At 37.5% G+C, this 22,818-nt stretch overlaps 1 protein-coding gene and 2 long non-coding RNA genes across 14 annotated transcripts in view; 1 reads left to right on the top strand and 2 right to left on the bottom strand.

Moving 5' to 3' along the window:
* Positions 1 to 442: 442 nt before the first annotated feature.
* LOC104002605 (uncharacterized) lies at positions 443 to 19,937 on the top strand. Its single transcript, XR_010152614.1, has 3 exons — positions 443 to 753; positions 1,517 to 1,670; positions 19,607 to 19,937. It is a non-coding gene; the product is annotated as an uncharacterized LOC104002605 (long non-coding RNA).
* LOC134808813 (uncharacterized) lies at positions 1,858 to 6,494 on the bottom strand. The gene is made up of 2 exons (XR_010152613.1): positions 2,921 to 6,494; positions 1,858 to 2,038 (listed from the first exon to the last, which is right to left on the bottom strand). It is a non-coding gene; the product is annotated as an uncharacterized LOC134808813 (long non-coding RNA).
* CYLD (CYLD lysine 63 deubiquitinase) overlaps positions 6,907 to 22,818 on the bottom strand; it is a 55,198-nt gene continuing 39,286 nt past the window's right edge. For 10 of the 12 annotated variants that reach the window (XM_016929820.4, XM_054668374.2, XM_054668380.2 and 7 more), the window contains exons 9-18: positions 22,375 to 22,540; positions 21,333 to 21,474; positions 19,345 to 19,467; positions 16,843 to 16,934; positions 15,938 to 16,004; positions 12,105 to 12,237; positions 11,086 to 11,194; positions 10,132 to 10,250; positions 9,365 to 9,581; positions 6,907 to 7,470 (exon numbers count right to left, since the gene is read on the bottom strand). In XM_016929820.4, the coding sequence (XP_016785309.1) occupies positions 7,286 to 7,470; positions 9,365 to 9,581; positions 10,132 to 10,250; positions 11,086 to 11,194; positions 12,105 to 12,237; positions 15,938 to 16,004; positions 16,843 to 16,934; positions 19,345 to 19,467; positions 21,333 to 21,474; positions 22,375 to 22,540 (1,353 nt within the window). In that variant the 3' untranslated portion in view covers positions 6,907 to 7,285. The remainder of the gene's footprint in view (positions 7,471 to 9,364; positions 9,582 to 10,131; positions 10,251 to 11,085; positions 11,195 to 12,104; positions 12,238 to 15,937; positions 16,005 to 16,842; positions 16,935 to 19,344; positions 19,468 to 21,332; positions 21,475 to 22,374; positions 22,541 to 22,818) is intronic. The other 2 variants (XM_054668381.2, XM_063797825.1) reach the window with 1 other exon arrangement.

Raw genomic sequence — 22,818 nt, 5'->3', positions numbered from 1 at the left:
CTAAACAAAGAGATTAGCGTCATCATGCCCATTTAAGGACATCTTTTAAGTCCTCTTCACAAATAGTGAAATTTTCATCCTACTTCTAAATTCTCTTTCCTGCCTCTGGAACACATTCCCCATATATTCCCTGGGTTCTTCCTCAAGGGACTGGGCTGGTAGCTTTACAATAAATTTTCTACTTTCCCTGAGGAGCTCGTTCATGTCCACATTCTCTTTCTGCAGGGCAGAATGTTCCACCAGGGAATGCCAAGTTGATTCTGTCTCCCTCAGAAAACTCCATTCCTCCTGACAACTGGTTCCCAATCCTGGTTGCACAGTCACAAGGAGTGGGGACTATGAAAAACTGTGCCAACCCTTGAATCTGACAAGGAAGATCAGTGATGTCATAACAGCATTGTTTGGATATCAGCACGCATATCCACCCATGGGGTTCTGAAACAGAAATGCACAAGGAGCTTTGACAAGGACCCACTGCCTGGCCCCATCTTCAGAGATTCCAATAGGTCTGGGGTGTGCACAGGCACTGGCGTCTTTAAAATCTCCCTATGTGAATTCAACATGCAACCAGGATTGAATGGAGAACTGCTGCTCAAAGTTTGATAATGAGGTGATAATGAGGAAGAACATGCCTCAGCAAGTCAGAAAAAGGGGCTTAGGGGAGGGCCAGTGGCTCCTCCTTCGGCCAGGCCAGCTTTCTTCTGACAAGGACTTGTTTTCACTTAACTGTCCAGATCCACAGATGGGCACAAGGTATGTACTGTCGCCGTCACAGTAACAGACCCAAACAGAGTCACAAGGAGTGGGGACTATGAAAAAGTGTGCCAACCCTTGAATCTGACAAGGAAGATCGGTGATGTCAGAACAGCATTGTTTGGATATCAGCACGCATATCCACCCATGGGGTTCTGAAACAGAAATGTTCTTCAATGTATTGTCAATACCAGTATTACCAACTCAGACCATTCTAGCTTTCCTATCATGGCACATTAAGTGACTTAAACTCCAAATAATTTCCAAGGAAGGTTGATCTGTTACCTAAAAGAAGACTAAAGTAGGAATTTCAATACACAATACATCATGCGACCATTCCTCTGGTTATCACAACAAAGTAAAATATTTAACTGCCTCTGTGGAAGCTGTGGTAGAATGGGACACACTACTGGCCAGGCGTGGTGGCTCACGCCTATAATCCCAGCACTTTGGGAGGCCCAGGCAGGCAGATCACTTGAGGTCAGGAGTTTGAGACCAGCCTGGTCAACATGGTGAAACCCTGTCTCTACGAAAAACACAAAAAAATTAGCCAGGCATGGTGATGCACGCCTGTAATTCCAGCTACTTGGGAGGCTGAGGCAGGAGAATCGCTGGAACCTGAAAGACAGAGATTGCAGCGAGCCGACATCACACCACTGCACTCCAACTGGGGCGACAGAGCGAGACTCCATCTCAAAAAAAAAAAGAAAAAAGAATGGGACACACTACTCCTTAGGCAACAGTGTTGGGTTCATGTTTATAGATGATGGAATGAAGCAGCGGGGGACAACTTCTGGCTGGAGTGGCTTGGAGGCTGGAGCAGCTGAGCTTTAACAAGCATCAGAGGTCAGAATTACTTGGCTAGATCAAGAAGCCGCACGGCATCATAATGCCGCTGGCACATCTCCCAGAACAGGGTAAGTGTGTGAGGTTTTCTAAAGCAATTGTAATGGTGGTAGAGGCTTGATCAAGACACAGAGATGTGCCCAGGTATAGCATTTCCTCAAAGAAATCTTACCACAGCAAAAACTTAAAGTGTTGTAGAGACCCAATTCCAGCCTTCTCATAACCCAAAACCCTTCCCTCAAAGAAATCCAGGAAAAGGAACCATAAAAATGTAATTTTAATGATACAGAAATAGTCTATGTACATTTCTTTCCACAGCAGCACTTCATTCATCTCTAAAAAATTTAACAAAATTAAGGCTAAATCAGAGAGAGCTGATAGGAAGGGGTATTCTATGTGGTGGTCTTCTTAAAGAATGTTCTCATAAATATAGGATGTTCTGCAGACAAGAAATAAAAATAAAACATGCTGAACAAGATACCAAAAATGGGAAATGCAGTAGAAAATGAGCCCCTTTCTACCAATCTACTAAGAATCCCAACTCCCCTGGGAAGTTTCAGATGGGATGTGAGTTCTTTTAATGAATGTTTATGATCTGATGCTAAGACTTTCTAAAATTAAAATTCCACCGTACTAGGCCATTTTATAAACTAAAACCAAGGGCAGTTGAGTCTCCAATATAATCCCTCTAGAATTTTTTAAGTTAAAGTGGACAATATTTGAAAGTACTAATTTTATCTGAAGCTGTGGTGCTTGAAAGGACAATCCCTCCATTTGTGGCCCTTCTCCCTAACCCATGTTATAAAAATAAATGAAGACTTTAAAACACAGTGAAATAAAAATGCCATCATTGCCAAGGCAAAGGGCCAGGAAATCAAATGTGGTTCTTGAGTAACCTGGCTACAGAGACTGCTGGATGCTACAATCAGGGAGGAGGAAGACCTTCCTTTCCCACGTTTTCATTATCCTTGGCCACACTTGCTGGTTAATGTGTTACCACTGCATCCTGACTCAAGAGAAAACCTTCAGCTGCTCCAGGATTTAGAATAAGATGAACAGTCTTTCTCCCCTCCTCCCACCTCTTCTCCCCAGAAAGGTCTGAAGGGGAACGGAGAAGGGCAATGCGAACTCCCTGCAGGAAGCCTCAGTCTAAAACCCTAGTCTCTGTCAAGAGGGGCAATCCCCTGACACCCGCAGACTCCTGGTCTTCATAAGGCCCCACACACATCTGCTTTAAGGGGTTTACATTCCTTCTTCCTCTGCCTCCTCTTTTGCAGTGAGTTTTCATTTTAACATCGCTTTCTCCTCCCCGACTCCTCACCTGCTTTGGGGAATTCAAATGTTATCTTCATTAATGGAGAATTGCACGAACCCCTAGAGAAAGGAGTATTATTTTAAATTACAGGCCTTATAGCCTACCTACTTTAAAAAGACCTCTTACTTTATGACAAGGATTTGTTATCCCAGAGAAAAATCTTCCCATATAATTTTTAAATTTTCATTATAAAGTAGCAAATGGCAAGAAATAATGTAATTTTTTTCCTTAACTTTGCCTTAGAATTTTGTTTTCATTTTTTTGGCTCCTAGAATCTCAATTTCCTCTAAATAAATAAAAGGGGAAGAAAATATCCAGGTAAATAACATCAAATATCCTCTTAAGTCTTACTTATATTTAAAGACTACTAACACCTCTAGGAAACAAACAGCAGGTTGAGGTACACAGACTAAAATGCATTTCTTACACAAATTAGTATGTAAACACAGAGAAACAGTATGATAAACATCCAAGTACCCACATTTACGTAGAATAATACAGTAATGTTACATGACCACAAAATCACAAAAAGTGAAGGAAGCTTTGAGATCTTCCAGTTAGCAGATTTCACACCTGGCTGGTCACGAGATTCCCCTGGGGATTCCCTCACAGATTTCCTAGGCCTCTTCCTGAACAGTCGGATTCAGCAGGCATGGCCTAGGACCCAGGAATTTGTATTTTTTTCCCATACAATTCAGTAGTCTAACCCTCTCATTATGCAGAGGAGGAAACTAAAGCTCAAGAGGTCAAGCTGTTGTCTAAGTGTACAGAGCAAGTGACAGAAACAGGGCTAGAATGCAGGTCTCTCGTCCCTACTCTGCCACTTTTTCTGTCACAGCACACCACCTCCCAAAGCTTCCCGTAGACCTGTCACCCTTACCCTTTAGCTAAGTAGCCTTTAATAGATATTCTCTCGTTAAAACTAAGTAGGGCAGGGACACATCTCATATTCCCTCTGATACAATCCTGGGCACCTAGTAAGTGTCCGATAAATACTTCTTGGTTGGCAGTTACTCAGCAAAGGTCTAATACTTTATCCTCCACTTACATCTTAGTCTACAATCATCCAAGCAGATGCAAAATTATCTGACCAGATAATTTTCAAGATCCAGCTATAGAGGGTAGTGAATCCTGAATCTATGAAGATGCCATGTTCAAACAAGCAGGAATTTGGGTGACAACACAGTTCTATAAGATTAATGGAATCTTAATCTTCCATACTATGTCTCCCCCTTGTTCTCAAAATCTGTGAAAAAAAATAATAAAGGAATCCTGGGGATAGGAAGAATCTGGCCATTTATCTACAGCATTTGGCAAACAGAAATTTTTAAAAATCCTAAATTATTCTAAGGAGAAAATCCTTAGCAACAGTAACAACATATTTAGTTGATTTTTGTTGCTGTTTATCCTAGTTTTCAACGTGTTTTCCTAGTCTTATAAAACATTCTTCTGTGGATGGAGTCAAACTCCTTTATAAAGCTGACAGTGAGGGATGGGACACATTTAGCCTCTCTATGTATGATAACACTGCTCTCCTTCCCCACTCTCTCCCTCTCTGCCACATACATATATACACACACACAGACACACACATATTTATTTGGAGGTGAGGAACATGACATATTTTCTGCTTGTAATCATGAATCATGAATCATGAACCGTGTTATAAATGAGATAATTCAATTACATTGTCATCTTGATTGTAGATAAGGAATAAAAGATAACCAAAACCTTTAAATAGCCAACAGGAAAATATTAAAGAAAACTTAAGGCTAAAAATTAAATAACCAGCAGGCACATCAGCCCCTGCGCCATGCAGCCCGGCCCCAACTATGTGCCTCTTGACAAACCAGGCTGTGCTGAAGCACAGAACAGTAGGGGGCTACCCAGAGGGAGCCAGGACAGACAGGTGCAGGGGAAACCTTCCTGCTGCCTCATGACATGCAGAAGCAGGGAAGGACGCAGCCTCCCCAGGAACCACCAGAGCTGGCCCTGGCATCCCTTAATGAGCACTCCCTCCCCAAGTAACATTAAAAAGACGTCAAGCTCCACCTGAAGAAGACGTTGCCAGAAATCATTTATGGATGAGGCCCTCCCATTTAACACAGTCTCCACACCTGACTTTTGAAACCAGGCGTCCATCCAAACAGGTCTTCTTCAAGTTCTCTACCATGACAGCCTGGGTAGCAGAGCTTCCTCAATTTGTATTTTGTTTTAATTTCTACAGGAAAGGAACTGTCTTCTCTCTCCTTTTTTTTTTTTTTTCCAACTGTTAAATCCAGTCTTACCTAGATTGTCAGCCCTTAGTATCTGCAGGGTTTTGGTTCCAGGATCCCTGCAGATACCAACATCTGAAGATGCTCAATTCCCTGATACAAAATGGTACAGAATTTGCATATAACTGACACACATCCTCCTGTATATTTTAATTAAATCATCTCTAGATTACTTATAATACCTAATAAATGTAAATGCTACATAAAGAGTTCTTGTATTGTTCAGAGAATAATGACAAGAAAAAAGTCTGTACATGTTCAATACAGATGTAACCATCCTTTTTTTAAAAAAAATCATATTTTCCATTTGCAGTTGGTTGAATCCATGGATGAGAAACCTGCAGATACCGAGGGCTGGCTCCATTTAGATTCCTAATCATTCCTCCAGGTAGTCAATTTTTTAAAATCACATTGACAAGCTCATTCACCCATTTCTTCATTCAACACATATTAATTACAGGGTGATTGGACTTCTAGGTGGTCAGAGCTAGAAAAGGCCTTATGCATCTTTTACCCCACACCCTTCATTTTACCCAAGGGAGATGGAGGCAGGGCTAGCCCTAAACCCAGAGTCTCTCAGCCTCACCCCTGATCTAATCATCATCTCACCACCCCAACCAAGCACTTAGCAGTATAAAACCTTGTGCAAAATATATGTACTTTTTCACTTCAAAAATGAAAATATTACAAGATGAGTTTTTGTACCTTACTGTAATTTATAAAGCTAGTAAATATTAGCAAAATGGAATGATAAAACCAAAGAGTAAAAGTGCCTTTAAAAAAGTAATTGCAGGGTTTGTAAAGATTCTTTCCACTTTTTGTCACATTAAATATTTTATAAAGTCATATGACATATACATATGATGACTTTTCTGCCTTTCTGCACAGTTAGAAAGTCATTCAGGAAAGACAATGATACCACAAAACAACACTCAGAGAATGCACATTCCACAGCACTGACATGTATCATCTATGGTCCTGGTCTACAACATCCGCTGTGGTCTAAACACACACTATGGCTGTTATTAAACAAAACATCCCATTTCTACTTACTTTCATCAGAAGGAGGATGAAGCTGCTGCTAACATTTCGATGACATATCTGATTCTATCAAGTGAAACTACACTGAATTTAATGGGAGTACTGGCTGACAGATCAAACTTAAGTTCTAGACAGTCTTGTCTAAAATAATAGAGGTTTAAATATCCATCTCTCCCAGGAAATTGTAATAATTCTATATGCCAAATTCATTTTCTTATGGACTGTATGTTTGTATAGGACTATTATCACTCCAATTCTTTCATCAATTTACTTTGCCCCATTCCATAAAATATTAATAGTTAAAAGCCTTAAAAAACCTGTTAGCTGACAGTAACTACTATGAATGAAGAGCTTCAACTGCTAAATACCCTAATCCTCCAGGAAAATCACTTCAAAAATGGACATTTGGGGACAGAATCACTCATTTATCTCAAAACCAGAACAAATAGAAAACAACACCATTAAGGGAATTTAAGTATTTTTCTGACCACTATTGCAGAAACACAGAAAAACTGAGCAGATTGTAGACATGCAAGATCAGCAGTATATAGAAAGGATTAACAAATCAAACTCAGTACATCTCTAATAACTGGATTGAGAGTAGACTCTTAATAAAACCAAATTATTTCTTCCTCAAGGCAACCGTTAGCTACAAAAGAAAAATGATTTCATATCCTTGGTCCATAAAGAAGACACATTTATTTACATTCTCAATGGACTAAAAGAGGCTTTAAACTTCCACAATTAAAATTGTATGCTTCCAAAAATATCATATGATCAATGCACTTAACTTAAAGCTTCAGGTATTAATAACTTCATTTAGACTTCTTAAAAAACCAACACAAACATACTTTCTAGAGTGCAAAATGCTTCTTATTAAATACTTCAGGGACACAAAAGCAATTTGTTTTTAAACAGAGGCATCCTTTTCTGAAGGATCATCACCACAAAGACATCCATTGCCGGCAATGGACGTGAACAGAACTGCCAGCTCGAATAAGATGCAACGTTAGGACTCTGCCTTCAGTTTCTTTGCCTTTCCCGATGACCCCAGTTATTTGTACAAACTCATTGTTGGACTCTGGTACATGCACATATATGCATCACAAAGCAGTCTTCGTGCACAGCCTTGGATTCTCCTGGAGTCCAAGGAATGCAGGTCTTCCAGAGACATCTTCAAGTACTCTCCTACTTCTGGGCATGGGGTGACTTGAGGAATGTTGAAGCCGTTCTGACCACCTATGGCACAGAGGAAGAACTCTTTATAGGGCAGTCAAGTTCTAAACCCTTTTGCCAGTGATTTTATAATCCTATAATTTCCAAAAAGCTAATTTCAGGCTCTAAAAGCCTTTATTTTACTTCTGATTTCTGGAAGTGAAAGCGTCCTTTAACCCTTGACATATTCTGATTTCTTGGTTTCTGAAAGGATTCTGGGGCCAACAGTGAATAAACCTGGTAAAAGGACACGAATTCTGAGGTAAGCCCCTAACCTACTTTCCAGACTTCTCTCTGAATCATATTATCAATACATATGTAGACGACACTCTGTTCCTCACATTTCATTTCCTCCCAGACACAAGCCACCCAGCACACTTCACCATAAGACTGTCCAATTTGGAATAGATCTAGTCAAATGAACGCTATTATAGCTCCCTACACTTTAAACACATCCTTACGCAACTCTAACACAGTTTGTTTGACACATCACCAGGCCCTGATGAAGGTGCTCTGGGGTGTGATTTCAGAGATTCCAGGAAAGGCTCCTCTGGGTTACCTCAGTGGCTTTTCCAAACCTATGCTGTTGTGTTACGCTGTTCAGTGCAAATGTTAACTGGGTTGGGGGCACATCTACAGATGGGGCTGGGATGTATCCCTCAAGCATCAGAGAACTGAGAAAAGGTGGAGAACTCTTGATCTAGGGCCTGGGCCTCTGTTCAAGAGGCTGCCACAGGGAATGTCTTAGGCTACTGGAGGGCCGCACCAGAAGGCCGTGGGGGCTGGACCTGAGAGAGCAGCTAAAGGAAAAATAGGGTATAAGAATGGAGGAACATGAGAGTCACACCTCACAACCTTGCCCAGGCCTGGTCTTAACCTGCAAACTCCTTATAGGTAGAGGCAGGGCTGCTTTAACAAACATTTCTTACCTAAAACCCACTATCCTGCCTGGCATTCATTAAGCATTAGTTAAATAATGATGAAGCATCCTAGAAAGTGGCCTGGCAACTGCAGCCTATTCCCCACTTCAGGGAGAAACATACTACATGCAGAAGAGGCTTTACTTTTCTGAAAAGGATGTTTACTTCTGCTCTCAGCTTTTGGCAATTGGAAGATAACATGGTTTAGTACAAAAAAACATATGCACTGAGATCAGAAAGACTGAGTTAAACACAAACTACAATACCTCAAGCCCCTTAAACCTCAGCTTTAATAACAGAAAAACAGGAATAATCCCCATCTTGCCAGGATTTAGGTAGAATGACTTAATGACTTAATAAACAGCTACCGTGGCTCCCACAAAAATGAGAGGGGCCTGAAAGAAGACAACGAAGCTGGAAATAAGATCCCTCAGGGCTGAAATAAGAATTTTAGGATTCTTTTTTTTTAAAAAAGAGCATATGCATGTCAAAATATCACAATATGAGGCTGGGTGCACTGGCTCCTCTTGTAATCCCAGCACATCGAGAGGAAAAGGAGGGTGAATCACTTGAGGCCAGGAATTTGAGACCAGCTTGGGCCACATGGCAGAAGCCCATCTCTACTAAAAATACAAAAATTAGCCAGGCATGGTGGCATATGCATGTAGTCCCAGCTACTCAGGAGGCTGATGTGGGAGGATTGCTTGAACCTGAGAGGTGGAGGTTGCAGTGAGCCAAGATCACGCCGCTGCACTCCAGCCTGGGTGACAGAGTGAGACTCCATCTCAAAAAAGGAAAAAAAAAAAACATGGCATATTATTCCTTAGTTCAGCTAGCAAGGTTGTTAATGCAATCCAAGATATAAGACTGTTGTCACCAGAATAATCCTGAAAGGATTTTCTCGGAAAATATCACTCAGAACAGGCAATCCCACTATGAACTGTCCCACTACAAATCAGAACCCTGTGCCACATGCAGAAGAAAGGCGTTTTCAGTACCATCCCGATCGGCCATGCTGTCAAAGAAGAGCCAGGCGGAATCGTCCTTCCCATACTTCACAAAAGCAACATAGTGGCTTGTTTCTATGCAGAGAACAGCAAATAACTCCATATTCTGGCAAGGGATGCAGCCGTGTCTCCAGTCCCAGTCAGGTAAGTCTTTGGGAAGTGACACTGGGTTATATTTATGATTCAGCCTCTTCGGATGAAGGTGGACCTAAAATGGACCATGAAAAGAATGTCATTAGGCCGAGGCTGGTGGATCATGAGGTCAGGAGTTCAAGACCAGCCTGACCAAGATGGTGAAACCCTGTCTCTGTTAAAAATACAAAAATTAGCTGGGTGTGGTGGCAGGCGCCTGCAGTCCCAGCTACTCGGGAGGCTGAGGCAGGAGAATCATTTAAATCCCGGAGGCAGAGGTTGCAGTGAGCCGAGATCGTGCCACTGCACTCCAGCCTGGGCATTAGTCTCTCTCAGTCTCTCAGTCTCAAAAAAAAAAAAAAAAAAAAAAAGTCATTAATGAGAGAAACTCAATGTGTCAAGTGAATGGGCTTCCTTACTCTTATTAAATACATCCCTTATAGCAATCAAGTACTTCACCAACAGCTCTCAAGTAAACAGAAAAGGCAAAAGCAATACCATTTTATTGTGAATTTTTAACCGTTAATTATGATTTTAAAAAACTTTCCAAAACGAGCATTGTGTTTTCAACTATAAATAAGTTACTGTTCAACAAAAGTTCATCCATTAAGTGAAGGGAAACTCACTTGAGTGTTGCAGGTTTTACAAAACTGCTTGATTTTTCCAGCTGAGATGTCCGGATCGTCGTAGCATTCTCTACACTCATACATTGCAAGCCCTCCACATATCCGGCACTGTCTGGGAGCTGAAATGTGGGAAGGGGAAGGGAAGTTAAGAGGACTTTTTAAAAAATGCATTCTTTCATGAAGAAGATGTAAAGAAAAGTTAGGCTTTAAAAAGGACAATGTTCATGGCTTCAAAAAAGTCTCTTTCTCTTCCATCTGCTTAAGCTCTCAGTTAGTATTTGAAATATCTTTAAAAACATTTTTTTGGACCAAATAGTTTTTCTAAATAGTGTCTCCTAGAGTATTTTTCCCTTCATTATAAAATACCCATTGATGAAAATTCAAAGAGGCAAGGAAGTATAATGGAGAAAACTAAAAGCATCTACAATTTTAGTTGGCAGGAGATAACCACTGTCAATATGATTATGAATTTTCTCTAATAATTTCATACTGAATATTTACATAGGTATATATGTATGTATGTGTGTGTGTGTGTATATATATATATGGCTCCTTTTGTAGAATATATCAACGTACTTACCTTTCCACTTAATATTACACCATGACCATTTCATACACATTGGTCTTCAAAACCATGAATTTTAATGGCAGTAGTTTAATTGTTAGATACACACTCATTTAACCATTCTCCTCTGGTTAACATTCAAGTTGTTTCTAATTTCTTAATCATATAATAATAAGTATATTTGCATATCAAATATTTATTTTCATTTGTGTTTTCTCAGAATAAATTCCTGGAAATAAAATGACTGGTTTCATATTTCCAGGCTCTTCAGATACTGAATTGCCTTGGGAAATACTGTGTCCAGTTAGAGTCTAACCCACAACTGATGAGAATTATCTGACAATTTCCACAAAACCAACAAAACAAACTAAAAAAAATCTCATACTTACTGTCTTCAAGTAAATCTGTTATATTTAATTCCAGAGAAGGAAAAATTTTTTTAAATAGTTTAAAGTCTTTTCCAAATCGAGGCATCTGAATAATCAGACATGATGGTGCCTATAAAAAAGACAGATATTTTTAGAATCAAAGTGTTAAAAAAAAAACTTTTCCCTATGAAACCAAAATAGTCATGGCTGTCAAACAAAACAGTGAGTTCTGCCTTAATATTGGTGTCCTATGAAACAGGATCCACACGTGACCATGGGCTGTGGACAGAGGACACCAACAAGCCACAAGTCTTCAAGTGGCTCATGATCGCAGGGGCACACCAGCACCTAGAGGTCACGGAGTTCAATAATCTTGAGTCTCAAATAAAATCATGGCATTTTATTTGGGTTTATATTTATTAAAGGTTTTGGACAGATTGTTTTTGCAAATATAATACAGAAAATGTCACCACAGAAGGACACTACTCATTATATTTCAACAAATAAATAACTGTGGCTGTTAAGGTTTTACCAAAAATGACTTCAGAAATGAATACAATCAAAATAAACCACAAGCATATACTATTAAAATTATTGAGATTCTTGGACAATAAAAGAAAAATAATTTCTATCACTGGTTCATTAGCAAATATAAATGAATTTATTGACATTTTGTCTCTTAATGAAGGGGGGAAGTAAACATTATATTTTGATATATTTGGATAATATGCTTGGGTAAAATGGCATTTTAAAAAACGTAAGTCTCCTTTTGCTTTAAACTACCTAAAAGTTTTCAAGTTACGCAAATTAGCTTGGTGTTTTCTTTGGCAGCAGAAATCCAAAAAATTCAATCTTAATTCTAAGACATTTTCTGTAAAGGCAAAGTTGAAACACTGCATACTTTTTAAAATTTGTGTTTCTTAACAGTTTGTGTTTCAAACTGTTCTCAGCTAGTTAAAATCAATAGATACTGAAACTACCAATAGTCTTAAGACTCCCACAGACTTTCATATAAAATACCACAGGTGAGTATCACTAACCTCTGCAAATTTCAGGTTACTGTTGATAAAAGACCATTCTAACAACTGCTGAATTGTGGGAACGCCAACTTTCTCATTTTTTTCCATAAAAATTTGATAGAAGTAACAATCTTGTACCTTTTGACCTGCTGATCTAAAAACACGCAGAGAAAAAAATACATACAACCTATTTATCAAATGCTTAAATCAAAATGTGAAGTTGTCCCAGCAGTATTTGAGAACAGAAAAACCATAAAATTGATGGTGTAGCTTTGGATAGTCAGAACAACAGAGAGAAATAAATGATTTGGATAAAATAATTAAATGTGCTTAGGCACAAGACCTTATAAATGATTTATTTTGCTTAGTTTTTAGACTGGAAAGTTCTCCTAGTGATTAGGAAAAAAATAATGGAATAATAATCTCAATCAAGAAGCACTGTGTGAACAGAACTAACCAAAAGGTAAACCACTTAGTGCAACTTCACTGCCCAAATCTAGAAAGCAGCAAACTGTATTTAATGCCTGAAAATAAATTATTATATGCTGGATGTGACAGACCCTTAGCAGACCTTCTAGATCGAACTTTTCATTTCTAAAATGAAGGCACTGAGATCTAGGGAAGGAGAATGACTTCTCAGCAAGTCAAAAGCAGAGCTGGGTAAAGAATCTAGGGGCCCTAACCACTGCTTACCATTCTTTCTGCTAAAGCATGCTGTCTGATAGTCACTTATTTATTCAACAAATACCAAGTAAGCACCTACCATATGCCAATCACAGTGTTACTCTTATATTTTGAGCATCTTTCCTCCTAAATATTTTACTATAGCATGCCATTAGTCTTTAACTCTACCAGAAGGACTAATAATCCTTAAGTTTACTATTTACCTTTTCAGCAGAATTTCTGGATATAAAGTTAGACTATTTACATCTAAACTTATATCTAGATTTTAAGATTTTTAGGGGAAAATATTAACATAGTTTTCACTTAAAAAAAAAAACTCAGCTATTCAGAGATCAGCCTGCAAAAATTCTCAGCTTCCCAAAGCAACTTATATCCCCAAATAAACAAAACTTAATTGATAACAAAACAGGAGATTCTGGAGACCCACAACAAATACAAACAGATGATAATCAAAAAACCTGAAGGCTATGATATACCAATGTTTTAATCAGTTGTTGATGACTATGACAAAAGACCAGAATTTTTCTGTGAAAGCCAAAAAGCATAGAAAATTAACAGTTCACAGGAAAAAAAAAATGAGAGAGGAAAATAAGAAACCAGGAAGTAGTAGAGGTAAGTAGTTGTAATCATAATAATGGCAGCAGGGGAGGAGGGCTGGTGGTTGAAAGGACCACTGCATTGCAAACACTGAGGGAAAGGAGGCAGAAATGAGGATGGAGAAGACAATTTACTAATTTCTTGACTTTCCCTTGTTTCTTGCATCCCACTCCTTTATTCTAAACTCAGTTTTGTTTTACTGAAGTACATCCTATAGTAAGTCTCTGAATGGTAATTTAGTCCTGGTTCTTCCTGCTCAGAAATTCTGAATATTTTTATTCTTAGAATTTCAGTCTATCAAAAATTCTAAAAATTATTCAGCTATTATCTGTTGAAACATTGCCTTTTCCCTATTCTCTCTAGTATCTCCTTCTGGAACTCCAGTTAGAATCCATATTCCATGTCTATTATCCTCTCTTTCTTGTTTTCTAACTCTTTATCCCTTTGTGCAATATTCTGGGTACTTTCCTCAGCTCTGTCTTCCAAATGAGCAATTCTCTCTTCAGCTGTGCACACTGCATCAATGAGGTAACATCATGATATGGTTTCTATTTCTGGAGATTCTGTCTTTGGTTATTTGATTCTGTTTATCAAATCTGTTTTACCTTTCATTGTCATCTAGTTCTTTTGTCTCTTCAATCATTTAAGAACATCTTATAGTCTCTTTTAGACTATTTAATTATTTTAGATTTTTTTAAGGTACTTATCCTCCTATTTGTTGCATCTGCTGACTCTGTCTGTCAAAATGAAATGCTAGTGGAGGGGAAGAATTACTCTTGAAAAAGAGCCAACTTAGAATATTTATAATCTTTAAAAAGTGATTCTCAATATGAAGAGGTTGTTTGCAGGGGTGAAGGGGACAGTGTACCCTTCAGGGGGTGTAAGAACTTCCCAGGGCCCTTTCAAGTCCCACAAGGCATTCAGACTCTGAGATATATTCAGAGATGCCCTGATCCCTCCCTACCCACTCTGAGGATCACTCAGTATTCAACCTATGTTATTACTGGGCGTGTATTACATTCCATAAGTGTGTAGGCTAGAAAAGGGGTAAAAACGATGAAAACAACTGTTTTAAGCATCTGAAATTTATCTCTTTAAAATGAAAAACCAAATTGACTTTTTTCTCCCAAAGTGCCTTCTAGGTTTCCTACATCATGTATTAAACATATCTTTCCTTTCCCATTTCTGTTTGAAAGTTGACTTATAAGATACTGAAATTCTACACAGTTAATTCTATTTCTGAGCTTTCTATTTGGCCCCATTGATCCATATTTCTAATCTTATGCTAGTATCACACACTATTTTAAAGTCTATTGCTTTGCCTTCGTAGCTTATAATAGAAATCTATTTTAAAAGCATTCTTCAAGATTTTTGCCCACTTCATTTTGTAGAGAACTCTAAATCCACTTTCCTGAAGTATGTTAAGATCTTGCTTGTGTGCAAATTATTATGTAATCGTCTTTAAATTATTTAATTGTCCCACCCAGAACGTAATCTTTCTCACTAATTAATCAAAACCCTTTTAGCTCTGTATAAGTCTTTTAAAAAAAATCTATCTCAATAAAATTGATTTCTTGGTATTTTATACTTTCATGAAGTATTAAATTACTTTTTCATATTTGCTTGAAGGTATACAGAAATGCTATTGATTTTTCCATGGATATTTTACATAGACAAATTATGAATTATGTTGCTAATTGTAGTAATTTTTAGGCCATTCTCTAGGATTTTTAGGTGTACATATGGCTATTATCATCTTTGAACAGATAATATGAACTCTTGATGGTTATGTATCAGTCTCATTTCATTCATAAGAACTTCCCAAACAATATCAAACCACAGCCATGGCACCATCCACCCTCCCTCTATTCTCCTCACCCATCAGTTCAACAGTGGCATCAAACAATATCACTTTAAGACACAGAGATGAGGAAGAGTACTCGTCTATGCTTAGCTTTTAGGGAAGTGCATAGGATATTACTAAGATTCTCAACAGAGAAACCCAAGCTAAAATGTAAAAAGGTCCACTGTTTAGACTGAGAACATTCAAACTACCTGGAACGTTCAGTCATTTAGAACATTTCATTAAGAACTTTACTACATTAAACAAGGCTTTCATTCAACATGGTGGGTGGGGAGGGGAGACAAAGTTATACAACTAAAAACAGGAAAGCTAATTTAAGACTAAATTTTTTGAGTGATGAGTAGACAGAAAACAGTCTTCTTGAAGTGTCTGATTAAGTTAGAATGAGTTTTTTTTCTTAAAAGGTTCATTAATTGAAATTATGAAAATATATATACAGTTTCAAAAGAAAATGATTTGCAATAATACTTATCGCTAGGGTTAAAAATTATAGTATAAATTTACATTGGATTTGATCTTCAAGTAAACTATGGTACTGTGGCAAGGACAACAAATAAAATTAACTTGCATGATATTCCCCTAGCCTATTAAGAGCCCTAAACAAATACAATATTAAGAAATCATTCTGGAAATCATGTCTGTTGAATAATGGCAGTAGAAATGAGAATTGTCTATTTTTCCAATGCTTCTAGAACAATTTAAAGGTTACCTTATTTTTAGCAAAGGTTCTACCCTTAAAATATGATGAAACAGAATATTCAAGAATTCCTCAGGATCTAGGAGAAAATTTAAAAATCAAATAAGTCACAGGCAAAATTTTTAAATCATTTTATTTTTTATTTCTAACAGTCAAATTTTAATACTGAATTCAGTTTCATTCATCCAATATTATTTCAATTAAAAGCACAGTTTTCAAGTTTTCCTGACAAAGGAAAAACATAAAAGACATTTAAAAGTTATAATCAAGTATTATGTTTCAATTTTGTTCTAAGTTTATTACATTTGAAAGGGTGTAACACATCACACATAATGAAATAGCTGTTATTTCCTTTGGAGGGGTTAAGGTAAATGGAGTACAATCTGAAGTATGCTCTGTTTTTTCCTGCAAGCCTCTGAACATTACAGCTGTTTACAGTATGCTGCTGACAAATTCAAAGTCAGGTGGTGAATCTTTGAGTAAGCCCATTAGCTAGGAAGAGATTATAACACTGTTCCCTGACTATAAACTTAATCCTAGTCAGCAGCTTTCTAACTCCCTTTTACAACAGGGAAAACTCAGTGGGAAAATGTAGAAAACCCAATGCAACTCTGCACCACAAGAGAGAAACAACTGAGAATATCATTGCTGGGTGGAAAGGAAAGGACTTTTTATTTAAGCATTTAATATACTAGAACCAGCCAGCTTCTTAAAGGAGTTCATTATTCCACATCATCAATCACTTTTAGAAGAGAGGAAGAATTTACAAAAAGAGGAGCTAACCATATATCACATAAAAAGAAATTTCTAATTTAAAAGAAAACCCCCCAACTACACAGACACACATTTCAGCTAATACTTTGACATGTGAATATGCTCTTCAGTTATTTTTAACGCATATAAGTTAAGATGGTCACCTTTTTCTTCAGAGGTAAATCCTGATGCAGCCTCCACCTTTTCAAGTATTTTCCTCAGTTTCATAATTTTTGTGGCACACACATATCCATATCTAAGTTAGTAAAAAACTATTAATTGATATTGGCATGTATTAAATTATATAACACATCTTAATCACACATTTCTTTTTTTCTTTTTCTTTTTTTTTTTTTTGAGATAGAGTCTCACTCTATCACTCAGGCTGGAGTGTGCAGCGGCCCGATCTCGGCTCACTGCAACCTCCGCCTTCCAGGCTCAAGAGATTCTCATGCCTCAGCCACCAAAGTAGCTGGAATTACAGGCGTGCACCACCACATCCAGCTAATTTTTGTATTTTTAGTAGAAACAGGGTTTCACCATGTTGGCCAGGCTGCTCTTGAACTCCTGGCCTCAAGTGATCCGCCCACCTCGGCCTCCCAAAGTGCTGGGATTACAGGTGTGTGCCACCGCACCTGGCCAACACATTTCTTATACAACTCCAGTATGTCATAAATCAATAGGTTAGACAATTATTTTTGAAGAAAACAATTATAAGCTTCTTCTTGAAGTTTGCAAAATTAAAGATCTAGAACCAGAATTATCCAAGACACTATTATATCCTCTACAAGTAACTGTCATACACTAAGATAAAAAATTTTTAGGTTTGCTGTGACTGATTTTTTAAATAATATTTGCTTGGGAAATTAAAGCATTTACTTTATAAAGCAGAATATACAATTTTGAGAGAGAATATCCTTTTAATACTGAAGTGTGAAACAGCCACCAAGGGAAATGGGAAAGGGAATTTATAAGAAACTGAAAATCTAAAATCTGCAATCAAACCAATTGGCATAATGATGACATTTTCTCTCTTCTTTGTCTGAATGCAAGACACATTCAATCAGTTTAATATCACTTTAAATTTGTAATTCTAAAAATGGCTTCAGAGGAGAACTTTGCGGCTACCATAAGTTTACTGGACAAGTCAGAACTAGCTAATTTTATATCCACTTTTTATACTATTCATTCACTCATTAGTTTCCTGCAACCAATACAGAATGAGAATCTACCACTTACATAGTAATGTAACCTGTCAGCCACTGGGAATACAAAATGCGTAAGGTTAAAAAGACAGGGTCTCTGAAGAAAAGCAGAGATTTCAGCACCAAATAAAACCAGTCAGCTATATACAGATATGAATGCTACAGACACAGGGAATCCTGATCACAACAGGGCATCTGACCAGTTTCTTACCGTGGAGAGGGTAAGAAAGTGTGATTAACTATGATTCTTAACTGTTTGAACAACAGGATCCAAAGAATGTTTATTCTTCCTCTCTTCTAGGAAGGAGGTGTTAACATGCCTTAGAGTTTCGGGTTTGACCTGTCTTGTTCCAGTATCAATTACTTGGGGGAAAAAAATCGTATGTTTAAAAATTTGCATAAGACAAAATAGTTGATGTGAAAATCAAGATTCACAATTATCTTAAAGAGTAAGATCATTAGAGAAATCATTACAGAATTTAAGGAAAGCAAAAGATATAAGTGAGGAAATTTATTCTCTTATAATTTACTTTCCTAGTCATGTGATATAGCGGATAATTTGGAATCCTCATTGTATTTGAGTATTCTGCTTTTTTGGTTCAAATTTGATATCAAACTATTTTTTACTTTAATTGATAAATAAGAACAGTATATAAAAGGATTCAAATTTATCTTAATATGGACTTTAAATAAATCACTTTCTCTCTATACTCCTGAATGAACAAATTTGTTTTATGATCTATGGTCCTAATTCTTCATAGTTTAAATTTTATAATGTGACATTATCACATATCACTACTACCACTTATTCAAAGTCTTTACTAGATATCTCCTGTCACTTGTGCTTGTACCATTACAAATTGCTTCCTGTGGCCATAAAAAGACATATTTATAATTCCTAAAGTAGGAAATGGAAAAAGAATCACCTTTTTAAGGCAGGTGGAAAGAGGCCAAATATATTCCTTTAACCAAAAAATATGGTACTAAAATACATCTCATCTGTTGCTTAGTCCAAAGTATTAAACACTAGCTATTCTATAAAGAATTTCCCTTTCTCCTTTTCTTTCAGATTTAAGAAGCTAGACTACACCAATTTAACTAATAAGCATGATTACTTGTAGCAGAAGTGTTGGAATAAACTATTTCAAAAGATAAGAATCCTAAGTATTATGTATTAGCTTTCCTAAACGTACTGCAATTGCTAAATTATAGTTTACTCTAGCAAAATAGGTTAAATCATTTCATGGAATATGCTATGTTCTACACCTTGGCCACATTTAAGAAATTAAATAAGCAAAAAAGTACAAGGACCAAAGGTTTAAAAACGTAATATTTTACCATAAGAACTAATTTTCACCCATCTCTTATTACATGAAGACAAGGTATAAATTAATTACTATACCAGAAAACAGCAAATAGAACACCATATAAAGGCAAAATAGCAATTTGTCTTCTACTTACATTCTCAGAGGATTAACAATTTCTGTCCTCAGTAGCTCTTGGGTTTCACTATAATATTCTACATCGTTCTTTTCTTTGGGTCTAAGTAACACAGTGTCCAGAACAGAACTAAAAGCAAATAAGCTGCAAAAGAAAAAGGATAATTTTCTTCATGCTGTAAACATATTTTTCAAGAAATAGATTTTTAAAAGAATTAGAAGAGGAAAATAAGTAAAGTCTGGAGAACAAATAACAAAACAACTTGTGTTTTTCATTAACACAGGTACCAAGACCTCTGTGAAGATACCCATGGTTCAATCATCAGGACCTGCAGATCCTTCCATGTTAAGGACAACACCAATAATACTGAGAAAGCAAACGGCAGATTGGCAGTGTTAAAGGATAACAACGTGCCAACAGAATATTAAGAAAGAAAACTTCTTTGCAAAAGTTGATAGAGAGACTACAAATATCAGTCAAATTACAAACAGACAACAGAGGACAGCATTTGGAAACGACTTCCCGAGGCAAGCACTACTCAGTGCCCCACTTCCCTCTCCCCATGCCCCTTTGCAAAGATCTATTACATTAATAAATTTCTTTAAATGCTAAAATCACTTATGAGTGACTAACAGGCCAGGTGCGGTGGCTCATGCCTGCAATCCCAGCACTTTGGGAGGCCGAGACGGGTGAATCACCTGAGGTCAGGAGTTTGAGACCAGCCTGACCAATATGGTGAAACCCCGTCTCTACTAAAAATACAAAAATTAGCCAGGCATGATGGAGTGCACCTGAAGTCCCAGCTACTTGGGAGGCTGAGATAGGAGAATCGCTTGAACCCGGGAGGTGGAGGTTCCAGTGAGCCGACATCACATCACTGCATTCCAGCCTGGGCGACACAGCGAGACTCCTTCTCAAAAAAATAAATGAGTGACAGCAGTAACTTGCTGTTATCAAAGAAAAAGAAAATTTAGCTAATATAGATTTTTATCAGGAAATCTAAAGAATATTATATCAATGCTATAAGGTTTGTTTTTGTCAAAGTATTCTGCAAATAAAATGGCCGCCACTTTATTCTTCTTCCTACTTTAAAAATGTTAACATCCCATATTAACTTCCTAATTCTTATCATATGGCTACAGAACTGGCAGGCTACTCTCAATTTAGCCCAGTCTACAATCCTCAGAGCCTAAAGATTCTTGGTTCAATTTCCAGAGCTTAAAGATCCTTGCAATGTTAAGGCTGGGCGTGGTGGCTCATGCCCGTAATCCCAAGCACTTTGGGAGGCCAAGGCGGGTAGATCATTTGAGGTAAGACGTTCGAGACCAGCCTGGCCAACATGGTGAAACCCCCGCCTCTACTGAAAATACAAAAAAAAAAGTTAGCCGGAAGTGGTGGTTCACACCTGTAATCCCAGCTACTCAGGAGGCTGAGTCAAGAGAATTGCTTGAACCTGGGAGGCAGAGGTTGCAATGAGCCCAGATTGTGCCGCTGCATTCCAGCCTGGGGGACAGAGTGAGACTCTGTCTCAAAAAAAAAAAAAAAAAAAAATCTTGCAATGTTAAGTTGTTCCACTTTGGAAAAAATTGCATATATGAGGGCAGCAGTGCTGCTACTGAAAATCGTTTTTTTAAAGACAGTAGTTTTATGACTGCCTTTACCTACTAAAAGAAATACAGCACATAACAGCCAATGGCTTTACTGCAAGTTATGTTGTTTGATACATGCACAAAGATTTCCCAGATACCCTCTGTATATCTATTCCATTGTACCAATATCATTCACCTTTCTGGACACAGAAACATGAGACAACATTCAAAAGCTTAAAAGGAGTATGTCATAAAAAGCAAATCTCCCTTTCAATCCTGACCCACAGTCATCCAGTTTCTCTACTCAGAGGCAGATGGCAGTTTCTTTCACACACACTCACACGCACACGCAAACACACACCGGTATGTGTCCCTGCCTCATGGCACTATCTATACCTATTGCATTCTTTTTAAACTTACCAGAATAAGGTTGAGTCTAAGTAACAAGAATTGTAATGACCCTGGATGCCTTTCTTCTTCCCAATCATTATCTCCAAGCCTTCTTTTTCCATTTTTGGTGGAGTATTTTCTTCTACTACTTCACTTAAGTAGCCTCCAAATGCTGAAAAGATTTTTTTAAAAAAAGTAAATGAAAAGAATTCGTTTAAACTATTACAATATGTATTCCCATAAATATTTTTTCATTTTAAAATGTTTTTGTATTTTGATGCAAAATTTTTCCTTTAAGTGGAAAGTAGGCTTTGGTTAACTGCTATTCGACTTGGCTTATAAAAATTGCTATTGTTCATTTTCAACTTCATTTCCTCCAAGATTTAAAAACACACTTTAGAGTATTATGTGTAAAAAGCATCTGTCAAGTTAAATATGTTTCCCAAATATTTCACTATTTATCTGAAGTTGCTTCATTTTCAAGTTTGAAAAGAAAATGAAAATTCCAAAGTACTATTTCAACATAATAAGAGTGTTTTTCATAAAGATGGCTTTCCTGTTTGCACCTGCTGAAGCCCCAAGATGCTTTTCCACTATTATGTAGAAGTGGAAAGGAACAGCACCAGGAAACTGCCACCAATTACACGTGTCCTCCAGCAATCAGTTGAAATCTACTTCTTACACTAAAATGCTGATTTCTTTGTAAGATGCACTCACTGCTGTAAACAAGACACTGTGAGGGAAGTCAGTAAAAAAAAAAAAGAAGGTTACATTTCAATTTCTACCACTAGTATTGCTGAAAACTAAATGTCTGTCATCAACAGGAAGAGAAAAACAAACCACACTATTATTCACTTTATAAGTCCCAAACGCACGTCCTAATACTTCTTTAAGATGTCCCCTCTTAAAACAACTTTCTTATACACCATGCAACATTTTTACTGATTTAAAGCTTAATGAGCGTTGGCAAGAAATATATTAAAACACTGTCACCATCACCTAATATAACATGATATGAGATTAGAATTAGAGTCATTCCAGGTTGTTAAGTAAACAAAAAGCATCCAAATACCTAAAGAGTTACAGCGCTCGATCTGATTGGAAACCGGCTGCAATGATGCAAACCTAGAGTCAGGCCTGCAGCTCTTCAGTTTCACAAACAGCGCCTTCTTCAGGGCACAGGTGAAATACCGAGTGCCTCTGAAGGTTCCATCCGTACAGCCTGCACACTCATCTTCCTGAAAAAGAAATGCTTCAATATGCATTATACCGTGCCTTACAGAGATAGTATACAAAGAACTAAGGTTTCTACGACCTGTTTCTAGTATACCCTTTCTCACCACTCCCTCTTCGCACCTGTACTGAGAACCTCATCAAGAAAAAGGAGTTGAGTAATCAGTGCTTCAGCCCACAGCTACTGATTTAAGAAGTGACTTCCTTAATCCAGCATGAAGTCCTTCTTGTATTTCCTTTCAGAATATATGCTTCAACCTCCCCTGGTTAAACGGGCTTTCCC

The sequence above is a fragment of the Pan troglodytes genome, chromosome 18 (assembly GCF_028858775.2).
Source record: "Pan troglodytes isolate AG18354 chromosome 18, NHGRI_mPanTro3-v2.0_pri, whole genome shotgun sequence".
NCBI classification, from domain to species: Eukaryota; Metazoa; Chordata; class Mammalia; order Primates; family Hominidae; genus Pan; species Pan troglodytes.
This window is presented reverse-complemented; position numbering and strand designations above follow the sequence as displayed.